The sequence below is a fragment of the Euleptes europaea genome, chromosome 5 (assembly GCF_029931775.1).
Source record: "Euleptes europaea isolate rEulEur1 chromosome 5, rEulEur1.hap1, whole genome shotgun sequence".
NCBI classification, from domain to species: Eukaryota; Metazoa; Chordata; class Lepidosauria; order Squamata; family Sphaerodactylidae; genus Euleptes; species Euleptes europaea.
Genome location: NC_079316.1, coordinates 18,847,797 through 18,873,168, shown reverse-complemented (window position 1 = coordinate 18,873,168; position 25,372 = coordinate 18,847,797). Strand labels below are relative to the sequence as shown.

Sequence of the window (25,372 nt, the reverse complement as noted above, 5' to 3'; positions counted from 1 at the left end):
ATCTCAATAACTGGATACTAAGCAACTTAAGTAAGAGAACCAAACTCTGAGGTATCCCACATGTCTACTCCCAAGGACCTAATGGGACAAAAATGCTAAACTATTAATGGGCCACCTCATCATTGGTTCCTCCAACTTCCACATAGCTCTCTAAATGATTAAATTAAATGGAAGGGCCCATTGTGGCAAAATTGGCTGTTACATCCAACAGAACCAACATAGAGACTTGCCTGTAGCCATCTATATGCAGCGGTCAGAGCAGCTTATCTCAAAACAAGTAATAGAATCACTGTGTACAGCGGAACTATGACATCTTGCGATTTGGTTGTTATGCCTCTGTTGATACACCCCAATATCGCATTAGCTTTTTTTGTCACGGCATCACACTCCCCAAATGGGGTATGAAGGCAAATTGAAAAGGATCAGTGATACAATGCTGAATGACACATAGTCCATTTCAGACCTGTATAAGCTTGATCTTCCCAAGTCTCACCAGTGTTCTATATTTTATTCAAAAGAAGATACCACTGTGGTGAATAAATCATAGCCCTTTGCAAGCTGGATGGCAGATGCTTTTAAATCTTGATTGAGGCGAGGTCATGGATGAACTGGCTCTTGGTCATTTATTTTTATCTCTTCTGGGACTTTTGTTGCAAAACTAACATAATGGGCCACGTTGGCATTTCCCCCCCCTTTCCGAGACCTTATAATTTAACCATCACAATGGGCTCCTGCAGAATTACTGTCATTTCGAAGCACATGTACTGGTAATTTCTGATGCATCTCTTTTCAACTCTTCAAGCGCTTTGATGGTGTTTCTGAGTTGGTTTTTATATGCCGACTTTCTCTACATTTTAAGGAGAATCAAACCAGTTTACAATCTCCTTCCCTTCCTCTCCCCACAACAGACACCCTGTGAGGTAGGTGGAGCTGAGAGAGCTCTATCAGAGCTGTGACTAGCCCAAGGTTACCCAGCTGGCTTCGTGTGTAGGAGTGGGGAAACAAATCCAGTTCACCAGATTAACATCCGCAGCTCATATGGAGGAGTGGGGAATCAAACTCGGTTCTCCAGATTAGAGTCCACCACACCAAACCACTGCTCTTTAACCACTACACCATGCTGGCTCCTGCTAAAAATAGAACCGCTACACCACATGGCTGCTGCTAAAAATAGAAGTCCTGTGTTCGCATGGTCACCTCCCCCTCTCTGGTAGCATTTAGGAAAAACGTACACTGATTGTGCCATCCTCATGGTCCATATTTCCCTGTCTCCATTCCACCTGATCGTAGGGAATCTTGGAGATTATGTCCTTTGTTTGTCACTTTATGTTACGAAACAGAGGGGAGAAAGAGACACGGGGTTGCTTTCTCAGCGGCCACTGTGCATCTCTATTTCTAGCACCAGCCTGCAGAGCATAGTCGTATGGCATAGCTCTGAAATGAGAAACATCTGTTGGGTTGCTTTGCAATAAAAGTGACATCTGGCACCACTGCTGTCTCTAGCTGACTCTCTCTGAAAAATCCTGCACTTTCTAACAGGGCCAACGGATAGTTTACCCCAGATGGTAAGGGTAGAAGAAGCTTGAGAAATTCGTTTCCATAGCAGAGTGGAGTGGAGTTAAGGGTCTTACATGTTGCGCCAAGGAATTGATGCATAGCAGGCAGACAAGACATTGTATGGAGAGATCGCACCATTCAGTGGGATCACAGGCTGGCCATCCAGGCTTGAGCGTAACATTTTACCGCCACAGAAGCAAATGTCATCTATTTACTTGTAAAGAGGGAAAGTGAATTAAAAGGTTTGGCAAACACTGGTCCTGCCATCAAACTTCATGCTTCCTGCACCCAGAGTGATTTTCAACTACTCACAATGCAGAGGTGAGGATTATAACCTGTTCATTTCCCCCCAAAACTCAATTCCGAGGCTTGGAAACCCTGTGGTCCTCCCACCAGCTGCATCACCAAGAGCACAGTGGGCTTTCCATACCCCTCCTCTGCATCCTCAGCTGTACCTGTATCTGGCACTTCGATTGTCGCTGAACCAGCGGTCTAGCTGCTGGGAGGTAGAAGGGAATGGGAAGTAGGTGAAAAAAAGACTTTTCCCGGATTCGTCTGTTTAGCTGGATCAAATGGAGCAGGGAGAGGAAGAAGGAAAAGAGGAGGAGGAGGAGGAGAAACATCTCTAGGTTGGATATACAGCCTGAGTCGGATAAAAATCTATAATCCTCACCTCTACTCCTTTTCTCTCCCTATCCCCAGTAAAAGACCTCTGTTTGCTGAACCCACATGAACACATGAAGCTGCCTTCTACTAAATCAGACCCTTGGTCCATCGAAGTCAGTATTGTCCACTCAGACCAGCAGCGGCTCTCCAGGGTCTCAGGCTCTGAGGTCTTTCACACCACCTACTTACCTAGTCCCTTCAACTGGAGATGCCAGGTGTTGAACCTGGGACCTTCTGCATGCCACGTAGATGCTCTACTACTGAGCCACCGCCCCTCCCCAGTTCTGAATGGAGCCCAGAAGTGGTGTGGTTTTTTTTGTCTCTGAGATGTCAAACCTGCTGCTATATGCGTGGCTTTGCATATATTCCCCTCTCGGTTCTGTGACTTGGTTTTTCTAAGATCTAGCTACATTTATGGCCCTGACCTTGATAGCCCCGGCTAGCCTGATCTCATCAGATCTCAGAAGCTAAGCAGGGTTGACCCTGGCAAGTACGTGGATGGGAGCCCTCCAAGGAATACCAGGGTCGTGATGTGGAGGCAGGCAATGACCTCTGAACGTCTGTTTCCTTGAAAGCCCTACGGGGTCATCATAAATCAGATGTGACTTGATGGCAAAAAAAAGAGAGCTACATAATATATACAACTGGAGATGTGGGGGGGGGGCTCTCATTCTCTATTGAGATCCAGCGTGGTGTAGTGGTTAAGAGCGGTGGACTCTGATCTGGAGAACCGGGTTTGACTCCCTACTCCTCCACGTGAGTGGTGGAGGCTAATCTGGTGAACTGGATTTGTTTCCCCGCTCCTACACACATGACCTTGGGCTAGTCACACTCTCTCTGCCTCACCTACTTCACAGGGGTGTCAGTTGTGGGGAGGGGAAGGGAAGGTGATTGTAAGCCGCTTGGAGTCTTCCTTAAGTGGTAGAGAAAGTCAGCACATAAAAAACCAACTCTCTTCTACTTTTTCTTCTGTTGGTGGGTGTGGAAAATGGGGTGTGTGGGAACCCTCAGTCCTAAAACTGGCCTTTTAAAAGGATCATCCTTCATCTATGGACACTGATATACTGTGATTCTCTACAGGATCCTTTCCTTTGTGCCTTTAGAATACAGCCCTTTCAGACGCGGACTAAAATAAACTCAGACAGCCCCACACTGTGATCAGGATACTGCTGCTTGCTAAGCTGCGTAATGTAAACAGTCACTATAAAAAGCTCTTTTTTCCCCTATTTGTGTTTCTGGGAGGCCTTAATACAGGAAGATGCAATATATTTTTGAAGAAGCTTTTTTTTTTTTTTTTGCTGTGCAGTAGATCTGTGTGTCATGAAAAGGGTGACAGCTGCAGTGTGTGTGTGTGTGTTTCCTGTAAGTCTTTCCAGCATTGCCTTGTTGTAAAGCAACATAGCAGGAGAGGTCTTATTCTCTTATCATGTATCTAAGATGGTGTTTTTGTTCGCTGTCAGTCATTCCAGTTGGTATACGGAAAGCTTGAAGCAACCTATAAGTGGCAGAAATGTTCACACATTACCAAACAGGTTGCTACAAGTTAGGCTGTGCAAATGCGTCTGCATTTGCAGTAAAGGTAAAGGTCTAATGTGCAAGCACCGGATCATTCCTGACCCATGGGGTGACGTCACATCCTGACGTTTACTAGGCAGACTTTTGTTTACGTGGTGGCTTGCGAGTGCCTTCCCCAGTCATCTTCCCTTTACCCCCAGCAAGCTGGGTACTCATTTTACCGACCTCGGAAGGATGGAAGGCTGAGTCAACCTTGAGCCGGCTACCTGAAACCAACTTCCGTTGGGATTGAAATCAGGTCGTGAGCAGAGCTTGGACTGCAGTACTGCAGCTTACCACTCTGCGTGACGGGTGGAGCTGAGAGAACTCTACCCCTACAAAAAAGTCAGAAGAAGAAGAGAGTTGGTTTTTATATGCCGACTTTCTCTACCACTTAAGGGAGACTCAAACCAGCTTACAATCACCTTCCCTTTCCCTCCCCACAACAGACACCCTGTGAGGTGGGTGGGGCTGGGAGAGTGTGACCAGCCCAAGGTCACCCAGCTGCCTTCGTGTGTAGGAGTGGGGAAACAAATCCAGTTCACCAGATTAGCCTCCGCTGCTCATGTGGAGGAGTGGGGAATCAAACCCGGTTCTCCAGATCAGAGTCCACCGCTGTTAACCACTACACCACACTGGGCTGTCTGCCACTGGGTGTGGCAGACAGCCCAGTGCTGGTGGATATGATGGTATGCCTGCTCAGTGTCTCATTTAAACTGGGCTCTCTGCCACTGGGTGTGCAATATTGGCATGCTGGAGATGCATTATCTTGGTGGCTGTATGGCTTGGTGTTGCAAACGTACTGGCTGTGAGCCCAGTTTTAAATGGGATGCTGGGCGTGGTGCGACATCATACAGGTAAGGCCATCTTGCCAGCATCAGATTTAAATCATGCCTAGTGGGCATGCAGTTGTAAACAAACAGTAACATACACTTTAAGTCAGCACTACTCAAGCTGCCTGGGGGATGGGGTGAATACACACCATCATCGGTCCATCAGGGTCAGTATTGTCTAATAAGACTGGCAGTGGCTCTCCAGGGTTTCAGGGAGAGTTTTTTTTTAAAACACCTACTACCTGACAGGAAGAAAGTAGATTTCTTTGAAATGGGGTGTTGGAAGAGAGTGTTACGGATTTCGTGGACCGCCAAAGAAACCAAATTGGGGTTCTAGATCAAATCAAGTTTGAACTGTCCCTAGAAACTAAAATGACTAAACTGGAGGCTATCGTACTTTGGTCACTTTATGAGAAGACAAGAGTCACTGAAAAAGACAATAAAGCTAGGAAAAGTTGAAGGCGGCAGAAAAAAAAGGAAGATCCAACATGAGATGGACTGACTATAAAGGAAGCCATGACCCTCAGTTTGCAAGACCTGAGCAAGGCTGTTAAGGATAGGACGTTTTGGAGGACATTGATTCATAGGGTCGCCATAAGTCAGAAGTGACTTGACGACACACACACACACACACACACACACACACACACACACACACACCCTGATCCTTCATTGGAGATACCAAGGATTGAACCTGGGACCTTCAACATGCCAAGCAGATGCTCTACCACTGAGCAACAGCCTCTGCCTTGAGGGAGATAATTCCATTTGTTCAGTGTCAATTTAGAGGCTCTCCAAAAAGACTGTGAAACTGTCAGAGTCCCCAGGGTACTCTTCACTGGGCCCAGGGATCTAGGGAAGAACCCTGACCAGGTTTGCAAACCTATGGGATGGAGTCAGCAAGTGCTCACCCTATGCCCAGTCAGATCTTGCTTGGTGTAATTGCTTGCCGTACCTGGACAGAGGTTGGTGTAGATCAGTACTCTCTTTCTAGAGGTGGCCGCCCAGATCTGGGAGCTCCCATGATGTCTGAGTATTTTTTGAAATATTAGTTTCTGGTGTTGTATATTTGGGGTTGATGGCTCCCTGAAAATGTATGTTCCATTTGTAACTTTTGTGGCTGATAGTTACTCATAGGCAATGAGTAGATGCTTTCATTGGTCTGTATCTGAGCTCTGCCCATCCATTCTTCCTGTGATATTGAATTCTGTAAATTGACCCATTGCATAAAGTACTTTCTTTTGTTTGCTCCAACCCCCACTGTGAATCAGTTACATTGGATGACCTCAGATTCAGTGGGCTGTGAATAAAATAAGAAAAATTCTGGTATATCTTTGTGTTTAAGGCTGCAATCCTGAGGGGGAGGGAATCTCCTTAGGAGCCGGCGTGACCCCACGCCGGCGTAGGTGCCTCTTTTATGGGAGAAAGTGGCAAACACACTGACGCAGGGGCAAACATGCTCTGTCTGGGAGCGACAGAGTTCTATATTGGCATTATTCTTGTTATATACTTGTTTCATTTTTAATGCCCTTCCTAAATAATTCATAACGTTTTAATCTTTCATTTTCTCAGCTACCGCAAGCTGAACTTCAGCTTCCACTGAGGTCTTCTGTTGGATCTTCAAGAAACTGCTAGGCAGTTAAATCCGCAGCAATCTAAATGTTCATTGGGAAGCCTTTTTGGTCGAGTCAGTCCCACTGAATTCAGCAGAGATTTCTTGGGAAACAGGATTTTACAGTCTGGGGTTAGATTCAGCTGTGTCTGATTTTTGCTGTCCTGGACAGATTTGTCATTCACAAATTAAGCCACCTCACTATAGTCCTATGACTCTGGGTTGTTTGAAATCCTTGGGAATTAAACAAGAGTCCCCTTATAATGTGAAAACTCTTTCTAACCACAGTAACCTGTTCAACTAGAATGCAAAGAATTCAAGCCTCCCCCCCCCCCCCAAATATTGACTTTTTTTTTTGCTTAGGTATCCATCTCTACCCACCCTGGCCCATATTGCAAATTTCATTTGAAACTTCACAAGTAGTTTGCCTTAGGTTGTGAAGGGTTATCTGATACACTCAAGTCCAAGGCTCCCTTTGGCATTTTTAATTAGGTCTTTTGTTTGGGTTTGTTAGGCCTCAGTGCTTCCTCTCAGTTAAGCTGGGACAGGGTCCCCTTTGTAAAATAATAGGTTACACTGCCCACCCTCTTGTTCTTCAGTAAGGAAGCTCACTTTGATTAGATACTAAATTCAGCGACTTTCCATCTCTGTGCTGTGATTCCTGTCGCACTTGGCCCTGTTAACCTGTTCAGTTCACTAGTTAATTCTAAAATTTGCTTCTGCCCCAACACTTCTTTTTAAATAAGGGGTCCACCCTTTTCTATGATACCCCTCTCTAGATTTAAATAGGGCTTAATTTCAGTAACCAAGATATTTTGGATCTGTACTGATTCCAGGATTCAGCTCTATTTCTGCCACCCCTTCCCTTGTATTTTTATATCATGCCTGTATTCTGGAGAAGGTTTCCAAGTGAGTAAAATCAATATGTTCTGAGCAGTAATTTGAGATATGCCTTTTTTTATTTTGGCAGGTCATTTTCGTTCAAGTTAATCCAGGTGAAACCTTTACCATAAGGGGCGAAGATGGAACTCTTCAGTGCATTCAAGGTAAGAGAATCTTCTCAAAGTATACTTCCATTTAATGTGGAATGTAAGTTTTCCTCCCTTGATGTCCTTGATTGAATGCCTGTGGTTCTTAGTCTTGTGCTTTCCCTTAAACAAACAGGAAGCTTTCATGATGGCATAGCACACAAACCTTCAGACTTTTCGTTTTTTGCTTCGTGAAACTTCTGAGGAGCTGGATTTGAAGAATCTGTGTATTTGTAGAGGTCACATCCTTCCAAAAGGCTCTCTAAATATGAATGTGGAGGCTTTGAAGCTACTTTCTACCTTTTGGCCCAATTATTATACTATCCTCATCTCACTGATTCGTGCAGCTTTGTGTCCCCACCCCACCATGGGGCAACAAATATTGTTACAAGGAGAGGCAAGATATTGGGTCTCAGGGACCTAATGTCACTTTGGTAGGACTTGATCTGGTGATGGCCATATATGGCTAGCAAGAGGGAGTTTTTTTTCTGGGTCTCACTGGCTACTGACCCTGAAGATAATTCACAGTGGGTAGCCGTGTTAGTCTGTTTGCAGTAGTCAAAAAGGGCAAGAGTCCAGTAGCACCTTAAAGACTAACAAAAATATTTTCTGGTAGGGTATGAGCTTTCGTGAGCCACAGCTCACTTCTGAAGAAGTGTGGCTCACGAAAGCTCATACCCTACCAGAAAATATTTTTGTTAGTCTTTAAGGTGCTACTGGACTCTTGCCCTTACTGACCCTGAGAATCTCTTTATTTTCTGTTGTGCCATGCAGTGCGTCTCCCTCACTCAAGTCATTGGAAGAAGAAGAACAAGAAAAAGAGTTGGTTTTTAAGTGCTGACTTTCTTTACCACTTAAGAAGAAGAAGAGTTGGTTTTATAATCCGACTTTCTCTACTAAAGGCAGAATAAAACCAGCTTACAATTGCCTTTCCTTCCCCTCTCCACAACAGACACCCTGTGAGGTAGGTGGGACTGAGAGGTTAATGTGGTGAACTGGATTTGTTTCCCCACTCCGACACATGAAGCCAGCTGGGTGACCTTAGGCTAGTCACAGCTCTCTCAGCCCCACCTACCTCACAGCGTGACTGTTGTGCGGAGGGGAATGGAAGGTGATTGTAAGCCGATTTGATTCACCTTAAAAGGTAGAGAAAATCGGCATATAAAAACCTACTCTTCTTCTTTAGCCATGAGTTGCACTGGATGTCTGTGGGCTAGACATTCTCTACCTTACAGACTTTTCCCGAGGTTAAAATGGTGGGCAAGGGGAATGGGAGAGTATGTGCCACAATATTATGGACAGGGCTTGAAGCTGAACTTTCCCAGCTCACATGATTAGCTGCTGCAGCATTGCAAAGCTGCTCTCGATTCTTTGGCCTTTTTAACATAAATCTTAGATGTGTTCTGAGAGAGACATGGAAAGCCAAAAAGAGAAATGTCAAGCTGGATTTTCCTTTCTTTGGCCACACAAAAAGCCCTCGATCGATATATAATTCATGCTTAATGCTTGAAGAAAAGCACATTTGTGCCGCTTATTAGCACGGGGGAAACTTTTCAAGTAAAGCTCACACCTTACCAAAAAAAAAAAAAATTGCGTCTTGTCAGACAGCCAGTTTCTGGGAAAGGTGGTGCTTGCAGACACGCACACTGTGTGTGAGTCATTAATAGGAACTAAGTCCTACCCAGGGGCTATGTTTTCAGCTTTGCTCTGCTCCTTGAAGCCAGTGATCGTGAAAGGCAAAGAACGAATAGCTTGAACTCGGCGTTAGGAAAGGCGCAAGTCAGTCGTGACCTGCAATAGAATAATCTCATCAGGCCGACTCCACTTGTGTGTGTGTGTGTGTTTCACCCCATTTAAAGCAGAAATAAAAAGGAACCAATGAACATGATTTGTGCTAGCTACTTATCTGTTGACGCTGGCCTTGTTAAGAACCAAGGCTTTGGCTTTGGACGTGCCTTTGGAAACCGCCTGAATCGGGCAAATTCTGGTCTTGTATCTGAATTTGCACACTTGCTTTGCAATACGAGTGTCAAGAGAATGCGCCACTGAATTGTTGCCAGCCTCTGACAGCTATTCTTGGTTCTGGTCCTGGGATGCTAATACTGCTGCCATATTTCTGCCAATATAGTGGCCATTGTACAATGTACTTCATGATATAATAGTGAGGCTGCAGTGCATAGAACTTGGGGCAGTGAAAAGTTTCCCAGAGCAGCTTTGATGCAATCTGAGCTCCCCATTCAAAATTAGGCCCCAATCTGTAAATTAATCGGTTTTTCAGAACATACCTGTTAAAAAGGTCTACAGTGCTCTGATCTGACGTTTGTCATGTTACAAAGAAAACTTTACTTATATGGACCAGTATGAACCTTCAGCTCCTGCAACAAATGTATGCAATTTGCTGAGCTAGCAACCAGGTGACCCTAGGAAGCTCACGAACAAAACGACTGCAGCAGCATCCTGTCTGTGTTCCACAGCACTAACATAATAGACATACTTCTCTGATACTTTAGAGCAGGGGTCCTCAAACTACGGGCCACGGGCCAGATTCGGCCCGTCAGGGTCCTGAACCCGGCCCCTTTAAAAAATTGCAGCCGCAAGGTAATGCTGGGAGGAAGTGATGACCGGTCACTTCCTCCCAGCTCCCTCTCCCGGGGTGGCTGTGGCGCCGCACTCCAGCCACTCGCCCTGCCTCCTCATGGCTTTGGAGCGGGCGCGAAGTACAGGCGTCGGCCGCCCGCGCCGAGGAGCCCCCTGAGCGTTGCACCGAGCGCAGCGGCTGAGGGCCACCTGATCAGCAGCCCCGGCATGGTGCGGGGGTGGGGGAGCGCGCCGCTGGAGGGGGCGGGCAGGCGGGCGGCGGTGACTGGCGAAGCGCCTCCCAGCTCGGACGCGCCGCGCCCACCTCCCCCCAGAGCAGGGGGGAGGAGGAGGAGGAAGAGGACTGGGCAGGCGGGCGGGTCTCTGCCCTCCCCGTCCAACCTCCCGCCAGCGCTGCGCGGCTCGCTTGGCGCACAATCTCCAAAGCAGGCAGCAACTCCGGAGGACGTGCAGGTGGCCGGTTTGGGCTTCCTGCCTGAGCCCCGGGTGGGGTGGGGGAGCGGGAGAGGAAGCCGGCACGGAGGCAGTCCCGAGAGCTGCGGGGCGCCCGTTTGCAAAATGACAGCAGACGCGACATTTTGGGCCATAGAAGGGGCCACCGTTTCGAGGCTGAGCCGAGGTGTGCCTACGCGAAAGCAAAGCCTGGATGGGAAGGGGTTGGAACGGGGAGCGCCACACGACCCCTCGGGATCCCATCCGACCCTCACTGGAAAGCGAAGCCCCGAGCTTTGCAGTGGAACTTGCTTCCAAACTGAATCCTGCGTAGGATTGAAACCAAGCTGGCCCCGGAGTGAGTCTGGCCCCGCTCTCAAGCTGCCAGGGGTTGCCTTCCCCCCCTCCCTCAGTAGCTCAACAGCCAGGTGAGGTTTCCCTGGCGGAGCGAAGCCTTCGGGTCTTGATAGGCTAAAGCGGGGCAGGCTTCATCCCAGGAAAAAACGGTAGCAAACTAGCGTGGGGAAATGTCCGCAAGCCTTTTTGGGGGCAGGCTGTGGCTCCATGGTAGAGCACCTGCTTGACATGCAGAAGGACCCAGGTTCATTTCCCCGCATCTCCAGCTAAAAGGGTCAGGTAGTGGGTGATGTAAAAGAGAAGCTGCTGCCAGTCAGAGTAGACAATAGTGACTTTGATGGACCAAGGATCTCGTTCAGTAAAGGCGACTTCAGGAGCGTTTATGAGAAAAGAGTGCTGCCCTCTCTGGCCTCTGTCAGTATTGCAGGCATAATCCCCTGCTTGAAGGCCCATACTTCCCATTGAAATATTATAAGTTTATGTTGATTAAAATTGTTCTTCATTTTAAATATTGCATTGTTTCTCTTATTTTTTGTGCACTACAAATAAAATATGTGTAGTGTGAATAGGAATTTGTTCATATTTTTTTCAAACTATTGTCCGGCCCCCAACAGTGTTTGAGGGACAGTGAACTGGCCCCCTGTTTGAAAAGTTTGAGGACCCCTGCTTTAGAGAATAGGTATGCATCATGACTAGTATCCATTTTGACTAGTAGCCATGGATAGCCCTCTCCTCCATGAACATGTCCACTCCCCTCTTAAAGCCTTCCAAGTTGGCAGCCATCACCACATCCTGGGGCAGGAGTTAGGACAGCACTGCCTGACCTGACTTGCTGTCACGCAAGATCTGAGAAACTTACCTTGAAAGCAGGAATGGCTGCTGGGGAGCATAGGGGGTGGCCCCTTTCTCTCGCTCCATGTGTCGGCTTGGGAAAACGGTGTGGTAGGGAAGCTGGAGGCCCCTCCTCACCTCTCACAGTGCTCCAGAAGTGAACAGAGCGTTTTAAGGTAAGTTCCTCAGTTCTTCCATATAACGGGGCGGGGGGGGGGTTGGGAACCCGCCCCCCTCCCTTGTGTCACACATAATACCTAGCTTGGCTCTCAAGCTGCTCTTGAGACTGTCTGGAACAGCTTTGTTTTGTAGCCTCACCAGAAAGCCAGAAGGGTAGGCGCCTCCCTGACCTCTTCTGGGAGGCTGTTTCAGAGGCAGGGGGCAGCCGCTGAAAATGCTCCAGGCTAGACTGCTGCAGAAAGTACCTTAGACAACAACGGTATTGATGGTAGACTTTGATGGGGAGAATGGGGCGTGTGTGGGAGTGGGGAAACCAACCCGGTTCTCCAGATTAGAGTCCACCGCTCTCAACCACTACACCATGCTGGCTTTAAAAAAAAGCATTTTGCCGCTGTCACGGACACCTGCTTCTCCAACAAGTGGCCAGGATCGAACATGTCTCCCAGGTTCTTAACATGCTCTAGTAACTACATTTCTGGAGAGAATTGGGAACTGGGTTGGTGTGGAAATACAGATGTTCATCTCCATGGTAATGTAGGGCAGAAATCTCTGCTGGGAGTCTGGTAGAACCCAGAGTGGGAAACTTGTAGTTGTGAGTAATCTCAAGCCTGCTGTGTAAAAGGGGGTGTTAAAGCTCCCCAGGGGGCGCAGGGTGTCTTGGGCAGATACGATTTCCCTCATTAGGGGCTTTCTTCTATTTGTTCTGTAAGAAGCCAGTAGAGGAGAAACTGTAAGATGGCATGAAAATTGCCTTTATATTGAGATGCCTAATGGATGACTTTGTATGTAACTGCTCATGTTTTCATGTAGACTTCTGTGCTTGCTTGCATTGCATTTAAAGTATTTTTTTTAACGAAGTGCACCCATTCTGTAATGCAGCTAGTTTCCAGATCATAGCGTATTGCTTTAATGAGCTTAGATTGGAGCAGGCAGTTTTAGTGGTTAATTTCAGAGCCGAAGAAGCGGCAGAATTTGTTGTAACTTGAATGCACCAAATAATTTGTGCAAGCTTTTATTTACATCAAGTCACACGCCTGCTCTGCAGCTGTCTCTGGTTTTTGATGGAATGGTTCCTGCCTAATAAAAAACACTTCCGCGTTGCTTTTGGGGGCAATTCGATTCTTTTGTGGAAAGCTTTGGAAACCAGGAACAGCGTTTGATCAAAATTTGAGCCAGGAGATCCACCAGGTCGCTTTTCTGTGCTTTTTATTACAAACATCTTAGCTGTGAAAGTAAATTTAATAGGATAAGGATATTCCTGAGCATCAGATTATGAGCAGAAAAGTTCAGTGTTCATGTAATTTGTAAATATTTCATATACCGTATTTTTCAGTCTATAAGACGCCCCCATGTACAAGACGACTCCTATTTTTTTAACCCCAAATTAAGTAAAAATAGGGGTCGTCTTATACATGGGAGCATCTTATAGGGTAAAAGAGGCCGGTGACCCTGGCCGGCCGGCATCTGGCTTTCAAACGGGGCTCCGCCCACTCAGCCTGACAGCTGATGGGTGGGGCGGCGGTGGCCTGTTTGAATGCTGGACGCCGGCTGGCCAGGGCCACTGGCCTCTTTCCCCGCTCACTCTCTTTCTCCGCCCGTCAGCTGTTGGGTGGAGAAAGAGGGCAAGCGGGGAAAAAGGCAGCAACAGCCGGCTTCCGTGTATAAGACGACCCCCTAATTTTGGGGCTAAAGTTTACAGAAAAAAGGGTCGTCTTATACACGGAAAAATACGGTATGTATTAAGCAACTTGACGTGTAGGTATTTACTTACTCACTGAGATGCAAGGTAGATTACAAAACATAAAAAATTCAGTCAGGCATCATAAAACATCCAATAAACAACGCAGTAGGACTAGGGTCGCAGAATTGGGAAACAATGCGAAACAACAACATTAAAAAAAATTCAAAAAGAAAAAGGAAAGAAAAAAGAGGACAAAAATCCTGTCTTAAGGCATAACATGCCATGATGCAGAAAGTGGGAGTACAAAGGTAGAAAACAGTATCGTAAAGGAAGTTGATCCTTACAGTAAAAACTGCAATAGGCTACAGTCCTATTCCCTTATAAAAACAGTTTCCTGTGCTTTTTCCATCATACTCCATTTCTAATCCTGTTTTGATGGAAACACTCCCTCTGTCATCGTCTTCTGCCAGCAGGTGAACACTTCTTTGTTTCATTTGGCATACCCTCAGTAAACTCCACTGGCTCGCCTCGCTGGTTGTGTGTATTTGTTTGTATGTCTGCATGTGTCAGATAGGGCTTCTGACAGCTCCGTTCCCAAACAAGATGGTTTCCCTGCGAACAAGATGGAGTTCTCCGTGCACTCCTCCGCCCCCCCCCCGTTCTGCACACGAGCTCCGGCCAGGGATTTACAATTGTATTGGGACCCGTCCGTGTAAATCTCCGATCTGATATCGGGTCCCGCTCACAAAGCCGAGAGCTCGGCCATCTCCTCCACTGATTGCTCATAATTGTTTCTGTTTCAGTTTTACTTAAGTCGTTACCGGCAGGAAACGACTACATTGTCTCTTTGTTCCTGTAACCCTATTGTATCAGCCCTATATATGTATCCTCTCTCCCCAAGTCATGTATTCCAGCCTTGTTTGTCTCCTTACTGAAATCACTGACTTTCGGAATAAATCTTTGAATCACTGCTCTGCCTGGATTTGAGTTCTGTTGCCTGAAACGCCGTGCATTTGCTGAAGCCTGACAGCATGTTCTCATTGTATTAAATGTCCATATATACATTTTAAATGTTATTTTAGTACTTTAGATGTTTGCTGCCCCAGGAACCCTATTTGGGTGGAAAGGTAGCATGTACATATTTTAACTCAATAAATACACTATGATTTGACGGCAGGATCAGTTGTTCTTTTGCCCTATTCATTGCAGATCCCCTCAACTTTGACCTTAACCATGGTTACAATTTGCATCTGCTTTAGTGCTAACCATGGATAGTTACAACCGAACCGAACCCTCAATATCTCCGAGGTATGCTTTTATATGAAAGCGTTTTCCAAGCATATATGTACCTTAGTGCTCCTTAATTAAAACAAATTAAATGAAAATTTAAAAATTAAATGAAATTTGTTTCTTGAAACTTTCGAAACGGTTTATAAACTTTTTGGGTTTTTCGTTTGAGGCATTTTCCTTATTGTTCCAGCACATTTCAGGCAAGCAACTTTGAGCATTTATTGCAAATACAGATCTCTTGTAGCTTGCAATTCTGATGGCTGTAAAATAGAGGACGCAAGGAGGCCCCAAGATAAAAATAAGCAGAGTATTCAAAATAGATAATCACTGGAAATAGGTTGAGCAAGCTGAAATATGGAGCAACACCAAGGTTTCTAAAGAACATCTGGGATAATGTAGCTCAGCCACAACTCAAGATTCTTAAAGAAAAATAACCATTAACTGTATTACACACAGAATTTTTTTTTGAAGAACAATTTTTCTAATTCTAGTTAGGTCACTAACTTTTTGTTTTATACCAGTGCCTGTTCCTTGATCTGCAGTAAATGGAGCGTGGTTGGATCCACCCCATTAGCTGGTGATGATGGCTTGTACCCTAACAGCAAAATCTGAATCATTCCTCCACCTTAAGTACCTCTTTCATTAGAGAAAGACCCAAGAGAAAGACTCAAGTTGTAGGAAGGCTTCAAGGTGGTAGGATACACGCCAATACTTTTCCCCATTCGATAAATCTGTTAATTTCTGCTGATCAAATTCCTCTGAATAAGCTACACTGTGTTCTTGTAATGTGGCAATCCTGGGTTCAGGATAACAAGGGATGTGATCTAGCTAAACAGTCCAAATTTTATGTGCATGTTCAGAATCGTATCTGCAGAACTGTAGCTGTGGAACTGCCGCTCGCATTATACCCCTCAAAGAGCTCTGTGCTTGACTGGGACCAACCTGCTGATGATCCCCGGCTCGAAATATGTCCCGCTGTCCTCGGCCAGGGTCCTCTTAGCCCCGGCCTTGGCCTGGTGGAACTCTCTGTTGAGCGAGACCCGGGACCTGTAGGAGTTGGCTCAGTTCCGTAGGGCCTGTACAGAGATGTTCTGCCATGCCTATGGTTGAGGACAACAACGGTTATGCATCACTTGACCTCCCCTGCTGGACCCGCCAAGGATTTGTACCCCCTGTTGTTTCCTCTGCCTCCTCCTACTCATTCACATGATGAGGGGACTTCTGTTTTGGCGCCATTTATTAAGATGAGGCTTTAATTGCTACTGTGTTTAAATGTTTTCATAATTTATTGAATGTAAATATTTGTATAGATAGATTGTTTATTTATGGCCCTTGGCCAGATAAAACAAAATACATGGACTAAATATTTGTATATTTCTTGATGTTAGCGTCCCAAGTCCGACCTTGGTCGGGAAAGGGCGGGATAGAAATAGAAATAGAACGTCGAAGGCTTTCACGGTCAGTTCATTGGTTCTCGTAGGTTATCCGGGCTGTGTAACCGTGGTCTTGGTATTTTCTTTCCTGATGTTTTGCCAGCAGCTGTGGCCGGCATCTTCAGAGGAGTAACACTGAAGGACAGTGTCTCTGTCCTTCAGTGTTACTCCTCTAAAGATGCCGGCCACAGCTGCTGGCGAAACATCAGGAAAGAAAATACCAAGACCACGGTTACACAGCCCGGATAACCTACGAGAACCAAAGAAATAGAACGATTTGAGTGCTTCCAGTCTTGAAAACAAAACAGTTTTATGTACATTAAGACAAGGCAGCGAGAAAAACTTAAAGGATATATTTTTTAGAAACACTGTATGGTAAGACGGGAATTGGAAGGGTTCCAGTGGATCACCCAGTCAGCACCTCTGCCATGTGACAGAATACCAAACAGGTTCCCCATATAAGATTGGGATATTTTATAATTAAAATACTAAGCTTTACAGCTTCATGGAATAGTTTTTGTGGAGGTGAAGGCATTTGTATGCACAACTACGCACATTCAGCTTTCATTTGGTGCAGGTTTTGTAGAATGGCACAGAATTTTACCTCTTGTGAAATTTCCCTTGCATGTATAAAGTAGGGGCTTTTGAGGTATGTCATACTGCATTGGCAGAGTCTGCCTATCTTGATGAATGTTTCACCCCCAAATGGGCGAAATGGGCGGACACCTTTAATCACTCCATATTGATCGATCTGCCAAAGTGACCATGCAAACTGGACCTTTCCTCCCCACCCCTCTAAGAATTCTAGCTTTTCCAATTTTAGATATCGTCGTATGCAGGGCATTCCAGATACAATTGTTCCCCTGGGGGGGGGGGATTTAAGATTTTTAAAAAAGAATATAAATAAAGCTTGAAAGAAAATAAAAATAAAAAGCCATATCATGACCGCAGTTACAATTAAATCAGTTATATCAAAGGAAAAGGGGGAAAATAACAGCGTAATAAAAAAATAATAGCAATTATAAGCAATTTTTAGTAAAATAGTAATGACGGTTAAACAATAGTTATCCTAATATTTTAGCATAAATCATAAAATACTTTGGTACTTAATAAACACAGTACTAATATCAAACGATGTTTTGAAATGAGTTAAATGAGTTTAAAATATATTTAAAATGCATACACTTCTAGTTATTGTTTCATATTTTCAATAATACTTCCCAAACAATAAAAATTGGGGCTCCCCCCCGATTTTTGGCACGCATTCCAAAGAATATATCAAGAAGATTTTTCATAATCCATAAGTATCCTATCAACAATCTGAACATTTTTGGGATGTTCTAGTGGCCAGATGGATTAATGTTTACCAGCTGGCAGCAGCTGGATTGAGAGCTTTTTTGTGATTAATGCAATCACGGATTTGATGGACAGTGTGTTGATTAAAGTAACATTGTTTGGCCTTTTCAAAACCAATGCCAAAGTCCTTTCGGAACTACTGCTTCCTCTCTGGCTCCCATCAATCTGTACAGGTGTGCAGGTGTGTCAGTAATTAGCTGTGCACCTGTGCAGTAATGGAAACACTTTCAGCTTGTTACTTCTGCACAAAAATTCCACATTAAAAAAAAAAAAGAATTGGCAGCTCCTCGAAAATGTGTTGGAACAAGCCTGAGGTGTCTGAGTTTCAGTCCACTTTTGACAAACTTACTGAAACTGCTACCATCGTACATCTGTATCCTTTACCTGTCTATCCCTTACCTTCTTCCTGGAATGACCTGATAAAAGATTTTGTGTTGTGGAAAAGAGAGAGATTTTCACCAGATGCAGCTTTCCTCTTCACAGTAAAGCGAACCTGATAAAAATCCGTCTTCACATACAACTAAGAGCCAGCGTGGTATAGTGGTTAAGAGAGGTGGTTTGGAGCGTTGGACTCTGATCTGGAGAACCGGGTTTGATTCCCCACTCCTCCACATGAGTGGTGGAGGCTAATCTGGTGAACTGGATTTGTTTCCCCACTTCTACACATGAAGCCAGCTGGGTGACCTTGGGCTAGTCACAGCTCTTAGAGCTCTCTCAGCCCCACCTACCTCACAGGGTATCTGTTGTGGGGAGGGGGAGGGAAGGTGATTGCAAGCCGGTTTGATTCTTCCTTAAGTGGAAGAGAAAGTCGACATATAAAAACCAACCTTTTAGCTCCTGCTTCTTCTTCGTCCTTCTTTCTTCTTCTTCTTCTTCCCTCTTCTTCTAGCAACCGTGGTCTGCTACAACATATAGTTAGCTTGTCCCCCTTGACTACCAAGCAAAATAGGCTGTGCCATGTTTTCCTCTATATTGCTAGTTTCAGGTGGGTTGCCATGTTGGTCTGCAGCAGAAGAGCAAGATTCTAGTCCAGGAGCACCATAGAAACCAACAAGACTTCCAGGGTACAAGCTTTCGAGAGTCAAAGCACTCCATCTTGGAGCTTTTATTCTCGAAAAGCTTTATACCTTGGAAATCTTGTTGGCCTTTAAGGTCCTACTGGAGTCTGTGGTTAATTTGCAGCTTGTCTTTGGCACAAAAGGGGAGGGACAACAGGCAATTATTTGGGAAGAAACCTGTGCCCTAAAAGAAGTCAATGCTGTAAGGTTCTGAGAAAGCCACTCTGATGGATCAAAGGGAGACTTCTTTCAGTAGGTTTATCATACACGACCATAGGCCTTTACAATCTAAAACATAATTAAAGGTAAAGTTCCCCTGTGCAAGCACCGGGTCATTCTTGACCCATGGAGTGACGTCACATCCCGAAGTTTCCTAGGCAGACTTTGTTTACGGGGTGGTTTGCCAGTGCCTTCCCCAGTCATCTTCCCTTTACCCCCAGCAATCTAGGTACTCAATTGACCAACCTCGGAAGGATGGAAGGCTGAGTCGACCTTGAGCCGGCTACCTGAAACCGACTTCCGTCGGGATCGAACTCAGGTCATGAGCAGAGCTTTTGACTGCAGTACTGCAGCTTACCACTCTGCGCCACGGGGCTCTGTTAAAACATTATTACAAGTTAAAAGTGATAAAACTAATAAGATCCAGGAAATAAGATTCTCAAATTGCACCCAATATTCTATTTCTTGTTGAAGCAATATATATATAAAACAAGGAAGACATCATTCAGGTCTAACCTTCTTCACTTAGTGGCTGTCTTTGCCCTAATTTTCCAGGTTGCCAAAGCAAAAAGTGCCATTTTTCGAGAGACATGAAGGGAGACTTGGATTTTTCAGGGGAAAATAGTTCTGTCAGAAAATTTTTTGATGGCACACAGCATCTGAGAGATGCTTCTGCAGACAACAGTTACATCAAAGGAAGGGTTGAGGAAAAGTCAAAGGAGAACATAAGGAAATGCACAAACTTAGATTTGTTTCAAATTGGAGGTTAAAGTAAGCCGACACAAGCTTATACTATTGTAAAGAAAGTGCGGCTGAAGTAGTACCTCTTATCTTCTGCTTCAAGCTTTTTCAACAGTGAATACTAATAAAAACGTTAAGTAATTTTCACCTCCGTTTGGATGTGAGTATCATGGTGTTGAAGCAAGGATCATAGAATCATAGAGTTGGAAAGGACCACCAGGGTCATCTAGTCCAACCCCCTGTTCAGTGCAGGAAATTCACAACTACCTCCCCCCCAGAACCCCAGTGACCCCTACTCCACATCCAGAAAATGGCAAAAACAAAAACCCTCTAGGATCCCTGTCCAGTTTGGCCTGGAGGAAAATTGCTTCCTGACCCCAAAGTGGCGACCAGCACTACCCTGGGCATGCAAGAAAGGGCCACGAGAGCCAAACACTGATGCAAACCTTCCTGCTCTCCCTTCCTGCCTAAGGTCATAGAAATCAGCATTGCAGACAGATGGCCATCTAGCCTCTGCTTAAAAACCTCCAGGGAAGGAGAGCCCCACCACCTCCCAAGGAAGCCTGTTCCGCTGAGGAACCGCTCTAACTGTTAGAAAGTTCTTCCTATTATTTAGCCAGTGTTGTGAAATAAGCAGGTTCTGAATGGTTAACCGAAGGGAGAGATGGTGATAGACTAGTTATGGCCAGGAAGTAAGTGAAGAAAGAGCAGGTAAGTGCCTGAGAAGGCATTGCAGGGAATGACAAGGCATTAGGGCTGGATGTGAAAACATGGTAGAGGCTGTAGAGGGCCCATAGCTCAGTGGTGAGGCACATACTCTGTAAGCATAATGGTCTCTGTGTAGTCCTTGGTTAACATCTCTTGTAGCAACTGATGGGAAACACCAGAATTGGCTTGAGACCCTGAAGAGCCACAACCGGTCAGAGAAGACGTTACTAAGCCCTATGGACCAATGGTAGAGTCCATAGTCTTGTGGGTGGAAAGTTTGCGTAATTCAAACAATGAGAACGTTGATTGGTTTTTAATAGAGGTCAGGGGGCTAAGGTCTGATGAGAGGAAAACGGGGGAGAGGTCCTTTAAGTTTAAGTGAAATGATCAGAACGTGAACCAGAGTTTTAACTGAAGGCATGGAGAGGACGTGGCAGATTCTTACACTTAGATACATGAGCATCTCTTGGCTCCCTTCCTTCTTTATTGTGTCACTCTTCATGTATTCTCAGCTCTTCATTCAGATACTAGTTTATGCGGGACATTCAGTCCAAAGAAGAGCTAACAGTTGCTCTGGGCTGTCTTCTGCGGTATTTTATCTCATCCTGTTGTCTGATAAGCATAATCCCCTAGTGAAGGGACTTTGTTGACCCTTTTCTCTTCCTCTTTGCTTCTGTGACCACCAGTTACATAAAAGCAAAAACAAACCTCTGATTTCCATTAGAATTTTTTGTTTTTCCACATTATGAGAACGAGTGTGGAAATAGTAGTTTAAAGCAAAAAGGAACCTTATTTCCCTAAGTAACCCTGAATTGGCAGAACGAATATAATTTTCTGTTTGCCTTGGGGGCATTGTCATCTTCCAAGGATATGTGGTTTGCCAGCTAAATGTCGAAGAGTGAAGCATGTGCTAATTTATCTGCTTTTTTGGGGATCGTCTAATTGGTAATGCTGTTAGATTTTGTGTGTGTAAAGTGCCATCAAGTCACAGCCGACTTATAGCGACCCTTGGTGGGGTTTTCAAGACAAGAGACTAACAAAGGTGGTTTGCCATTGCCTTCCTCTGCAGAGTCTTCCTTGGAGGTCTCCCTTCCAATTACTGACCCAGCTTAGCTTCCAAGTTCTGACAAGATCCGGCTGTTAGATTTTAGCTCTCGATAAAATTTCATCCCATGTCGGATGCCTCGTCTCCAAAGCTGCCTTGGAGGTCTTCACATCCAAACAACATGCGATAGTGTTTGTCCTGTGTTCTTATCCCAATGGCCTCAGCTGTGTTAGCCAAAATATTTATGTCTGCTCTCCTTGCAGACTCCAAATGATTGCTCATGGGATGCCCCACCTTTCTGCCCTTGTGGCTTTTGGTAAATTTTTATTTTTTGGCATTTTAAAATTCTTCAGCTGGATCTCTCTTACTGCAGCAGCTATTCTGGGATACAGCCTTTTTTAAAAAGTTACTCTGAATTAGTTGTCTTAATTGCATGTACCACTTGCTGGGAAACATTATTCTTCTTCTTAAGGCTCAGACGTGCGTGGTCAGCAGATTGGAACTTAGCTTGGGGCGGGCTTGACCGCCCATCAACAGCAAGGTTTATACAACATGATGTTACACGGATATTGCATTACATTTCGGGGATTCCTCTCAGACCTGTGATATTTTCCAGTACTGTTTGCCCAAATCCAAACTGCCACCTTCCCGTTCCCTCCCAACACTTCCATACCAATTATTTCTTAAATTATAAATCTAACAGAAGGCCGTTTTCCCCTTGAAGTGTTGCGAGTGTGCTTAGTCAAACCGAATTGGCTTCTAGGCCAAGGTCCCTAATCTCATTGAGGCCGATGTGAGTACGCTTGGAGTTTTGAGAGCGGGGTGGGGTGCCCCCACAAAATGACTGCCATGGGGTGCTGAAGCCAGTCACAAAATGCTGGAAGGTTACAAGCCGAGCATCCTCCTATAGTGGAGGCTCATGTTTCTGTATGAATGTTCCTTTTAGACACAAAGGTGATGCTTCCTGGGTTCTCTTGATGCTGGCTGTTTTCTCTTGGTGTTCTTCTCCACCTGGCTATGGAAGCTCGCTGGGTAACCTTGGGTCAGTTGCAGTTTCTCAGCCCAGCTTACCTCACTGGCTTTTTGAGGATAACATGGAGAAAAGGAGAACGATGTTGTAAGCTGGTTTGGTTCCTCCATTAGGGAGAAAGCGGGGTATAAATACCTAACTAAATAAATTGATTCTGTGTGCTAAAATTAGGTTAAATTGTAATAAAATGAATGTGAACAGAGGGATGCCTTTTCTCCATTTGGATAAATTGCTTTTAACTTTTAGAATCTTACTTGGTTTGGAGAGAAACGTACAATATACCCATTTTGTTTTTCTGGATTATTTCCTTTGTGCGTATGGCTCTCTCTTCCCCTCAAGGCTTAGGTTTAAGAGTGGCAAACTAATCACTCTCTACTTGATGTAATTGTCAAAAGACAGTTTTTAAAGAGAGACAGAGAAGCCGTGATGTTTGATTTGGCTTCTATTAATCTTTTCCAAAGATCTCAGTTTGGCTGCTGTACAGTACGTATTCGAAGACGGGGGGAGATTCTCGGTGTGAATGGAAATATTTTTGGAACACTGAAATGTGGAAACTTCAAGCCTAAAGTCAACGTGAAAACCCTAGATTTTCTATATGTACATAGTGGCGACGGGTGCATTCATAAAATTAGGCTTATCTCCAGGAAGTTCACAGCCTTTTTCGTTTTTGTGGAAAGAGCAAAAAAACCCCAACAACCTCGTACTGCATGTGCCGTATGCAGACTGCTCCAGCCAGTCATGTATGTGACCTGGCAACTAGCGTGATTTCCTGCTGACGTGGCCTCCCTCAACTGGAGCAGAACAGAGAAGCTTCAGTCTTCTCTGGAGGAGAGGGGCATAGGGATGAATCACCCGCAGGATGAGAAATCTCTAAACTCTGAGATTCCCCAGTTTTATCAGACTAGTAAACAAGAAGGGGGGGTATCTTCCCTTATCCTTTGGCAAAGAGTTTCCCATCGTGTATAAAATTGCTTGAAATAGCTGCAGCAGAATGCTTTGGGGCTTTAGGAAGACCGCTCAGAATGGATGTCATCCTCCTTACTAAATTAGTGGGGTCATAAAGCTTTTTTTTTTAATTTTTTAAAAAAATTTTTAAAGCTAACAGGGCAGTATTAGCAAACTTAGATGGAACAATGGTGTGTCTTCCTTTTGCAGCTTGCTGAAATGTCTGGGTACAAGGGTTAGCCAGGGATACCTTTCACCAGCTTTGGCTGGTGAGCCAGCTGCGGCCCTTCCTGGGCAGGGAACGATCTTGCCACTGTGATGCATGACCTGGTAATATCTACATTAGATTACTTCAATATGCTGTATGTGGGGCTGCCCTTGAAGACTGTCTGGAAGCTGCAGTTTGTACGGAATGCTGCAGCCAGAGTGTTGACTGGAGTGAGTTATAGGGACCATATCACTCAGGTCTTGCTCCATCTACACTGGCTTCCTATTTGCTTCTGAGCTCAATTCACAGTGTTGGTATTGACCTTTAAATGCATCGTATAAATAAAGGGCCAAACCTAACAGACTGCAAATGGAAATCCTCCTGCAGCACAGAATTCTCTCGCCTCCCCCCTCACCATGGCCTACCCTGCTTCTCAAAACAGAAAAACTTTGGACAGAATATGAGGATCTGCAGTGGAAGGAAGCAACGACCTAAAATTGACCCCTGTGCCAGCACAACACAAATGTTGGATTCAACCCACCTTTTCTACGTCAAGATAACAGCCTCCACCACAAAAATCCAGGCAGAAGACACTTGGATAATTCAATATGTACCTCACTATTTCAAGATACTCTGTGTACTCTTCTTCTTTTAAATACAGTGGAGGGTTTTTGGGTTCGTGTTGTACCTGAAACACATTCATAGCCCAAACTAGCTTATCCGCAAGATTACACTGATGTCCCGACTTAAGTGCTTTGCTGGTTGAGTGCCAGAGGGGCCCCAGCATCTTATAGGATGGAACCCTTAGAAAAGCCAGCTAGGACTGTAAGTTGACTACCCCTGCTGTGCTTTTTTAGATGCCTGTCCTTTCGATTAAAGCTGTTCTTGGCTTGCGTGGAGAAACAAGAGCAAGCTCGACATCAGCCTTGCTAGAAAGAGAAGAACCTTACCCAGATGTGAGGGGCAGTTTTGGTTTCCGCAGTGGGCCCCTCTGGATAGCTTGTGCCATGTGCTATTGCCTTTTGTATAAAAAAAAAGTCCACTGTCCACTAGGATTCAATTAAAACCATCAAATTACAGTGAGCAAAGCCCTCAAGCTAGGCTGGGATAAATAGCTTGGGACAGTAGTCTATTTCTGTCTAACCTAGTCTCTAGTTTAGTCATTCCAGTGCAGAAAACCTATCATGAGGATTGTCCATTGTGCCCCAGATCCTTTTGCTGTAGAAAAACTTTTCCTGGCAAAAGAAGGGCCGCGGGCACGATCGTCTCTGAACTGCTGTCTTGGGGAACCGTCTCTGTCTCGGGCTGACGGGCAGGGATTTCTTCGTTACCTATCAAAATGTTAAGACATCTGCCTTGTTGAAATTAACTTTTGTATTCTTCATGCTGGAACAGCGACTGCCAGCTCCAGAACTCTTTATTAATTTCATATGTCTTCCATTGTGCCTCCTGTCTGCTTCGAAACATTTACGCTGGCTTTTTTTTTAGCATATAAAAAGGATCCAGGCAGCTGTTTCCTCCTTGCGAAGTTGGATGTTAATTCCTAAGAAAAAAGAAGAGTTTAGGGATTTCAACCTTGAAACTGTTGCTGATGTCCGTTTGGGGAGGTGGTGTCTAACTCAGGCCTGCACAACCTGTGCTTCCCAATGAGGAGGAGGAGAAGAAGAAGAAGAGTTGGTTTTTATATGCTGACTTTCTCTACCACTTAAGGAAGACTCAAACCGGCTTACAATCACCTTTCCTTCCCATCCCCACAACAGACACCCTGTGAGGTAGGTGGGGCTGAGAGAGCTGTGACTAGGCCAAGGTCACCCAGCTGGCTTCATATGTAGGAGTGGGGAAACAAATCCAGTTCACTAGATTAGCCTCCTTTGCCGCTCATGTGGAGGAGTGGGGAGTCAGTAGCTTTCAGTCGGTAGCTTTTATTATTATTTTTATTAGGTCTATGACCGCAGTCTTGGACCAAGAAAGGAGGGAGGGATAGGGAAACAGGGAAGGGATAAAAGGCAT

The 25,372-nt window shown here is 45.1% G+C and overlaps 1 protein-coding gene across 1 annotated transcript in view; it reads left to right on the top strand.

The window, feature by feature from the left end:
• FNDC3B (fibronectin type III domain containing 3B) overlaps positions 1 to 25,372 on the top strand; it is a 327,633-nt gene that overhangs the window by 91,477 nt on the left and 210,784 nt on the right. The window contains exon 3 of the mRNA XM_056849976.1: positions 7,193 to 7,268. Coding sequence (XP_056705954.1) covers positions 7,193 to 7,268 — 76 coding nt within the window. The remainder of the gene's footprint in view (positions 1 to 7,192; positions 7,269 to 25,372) is intronic.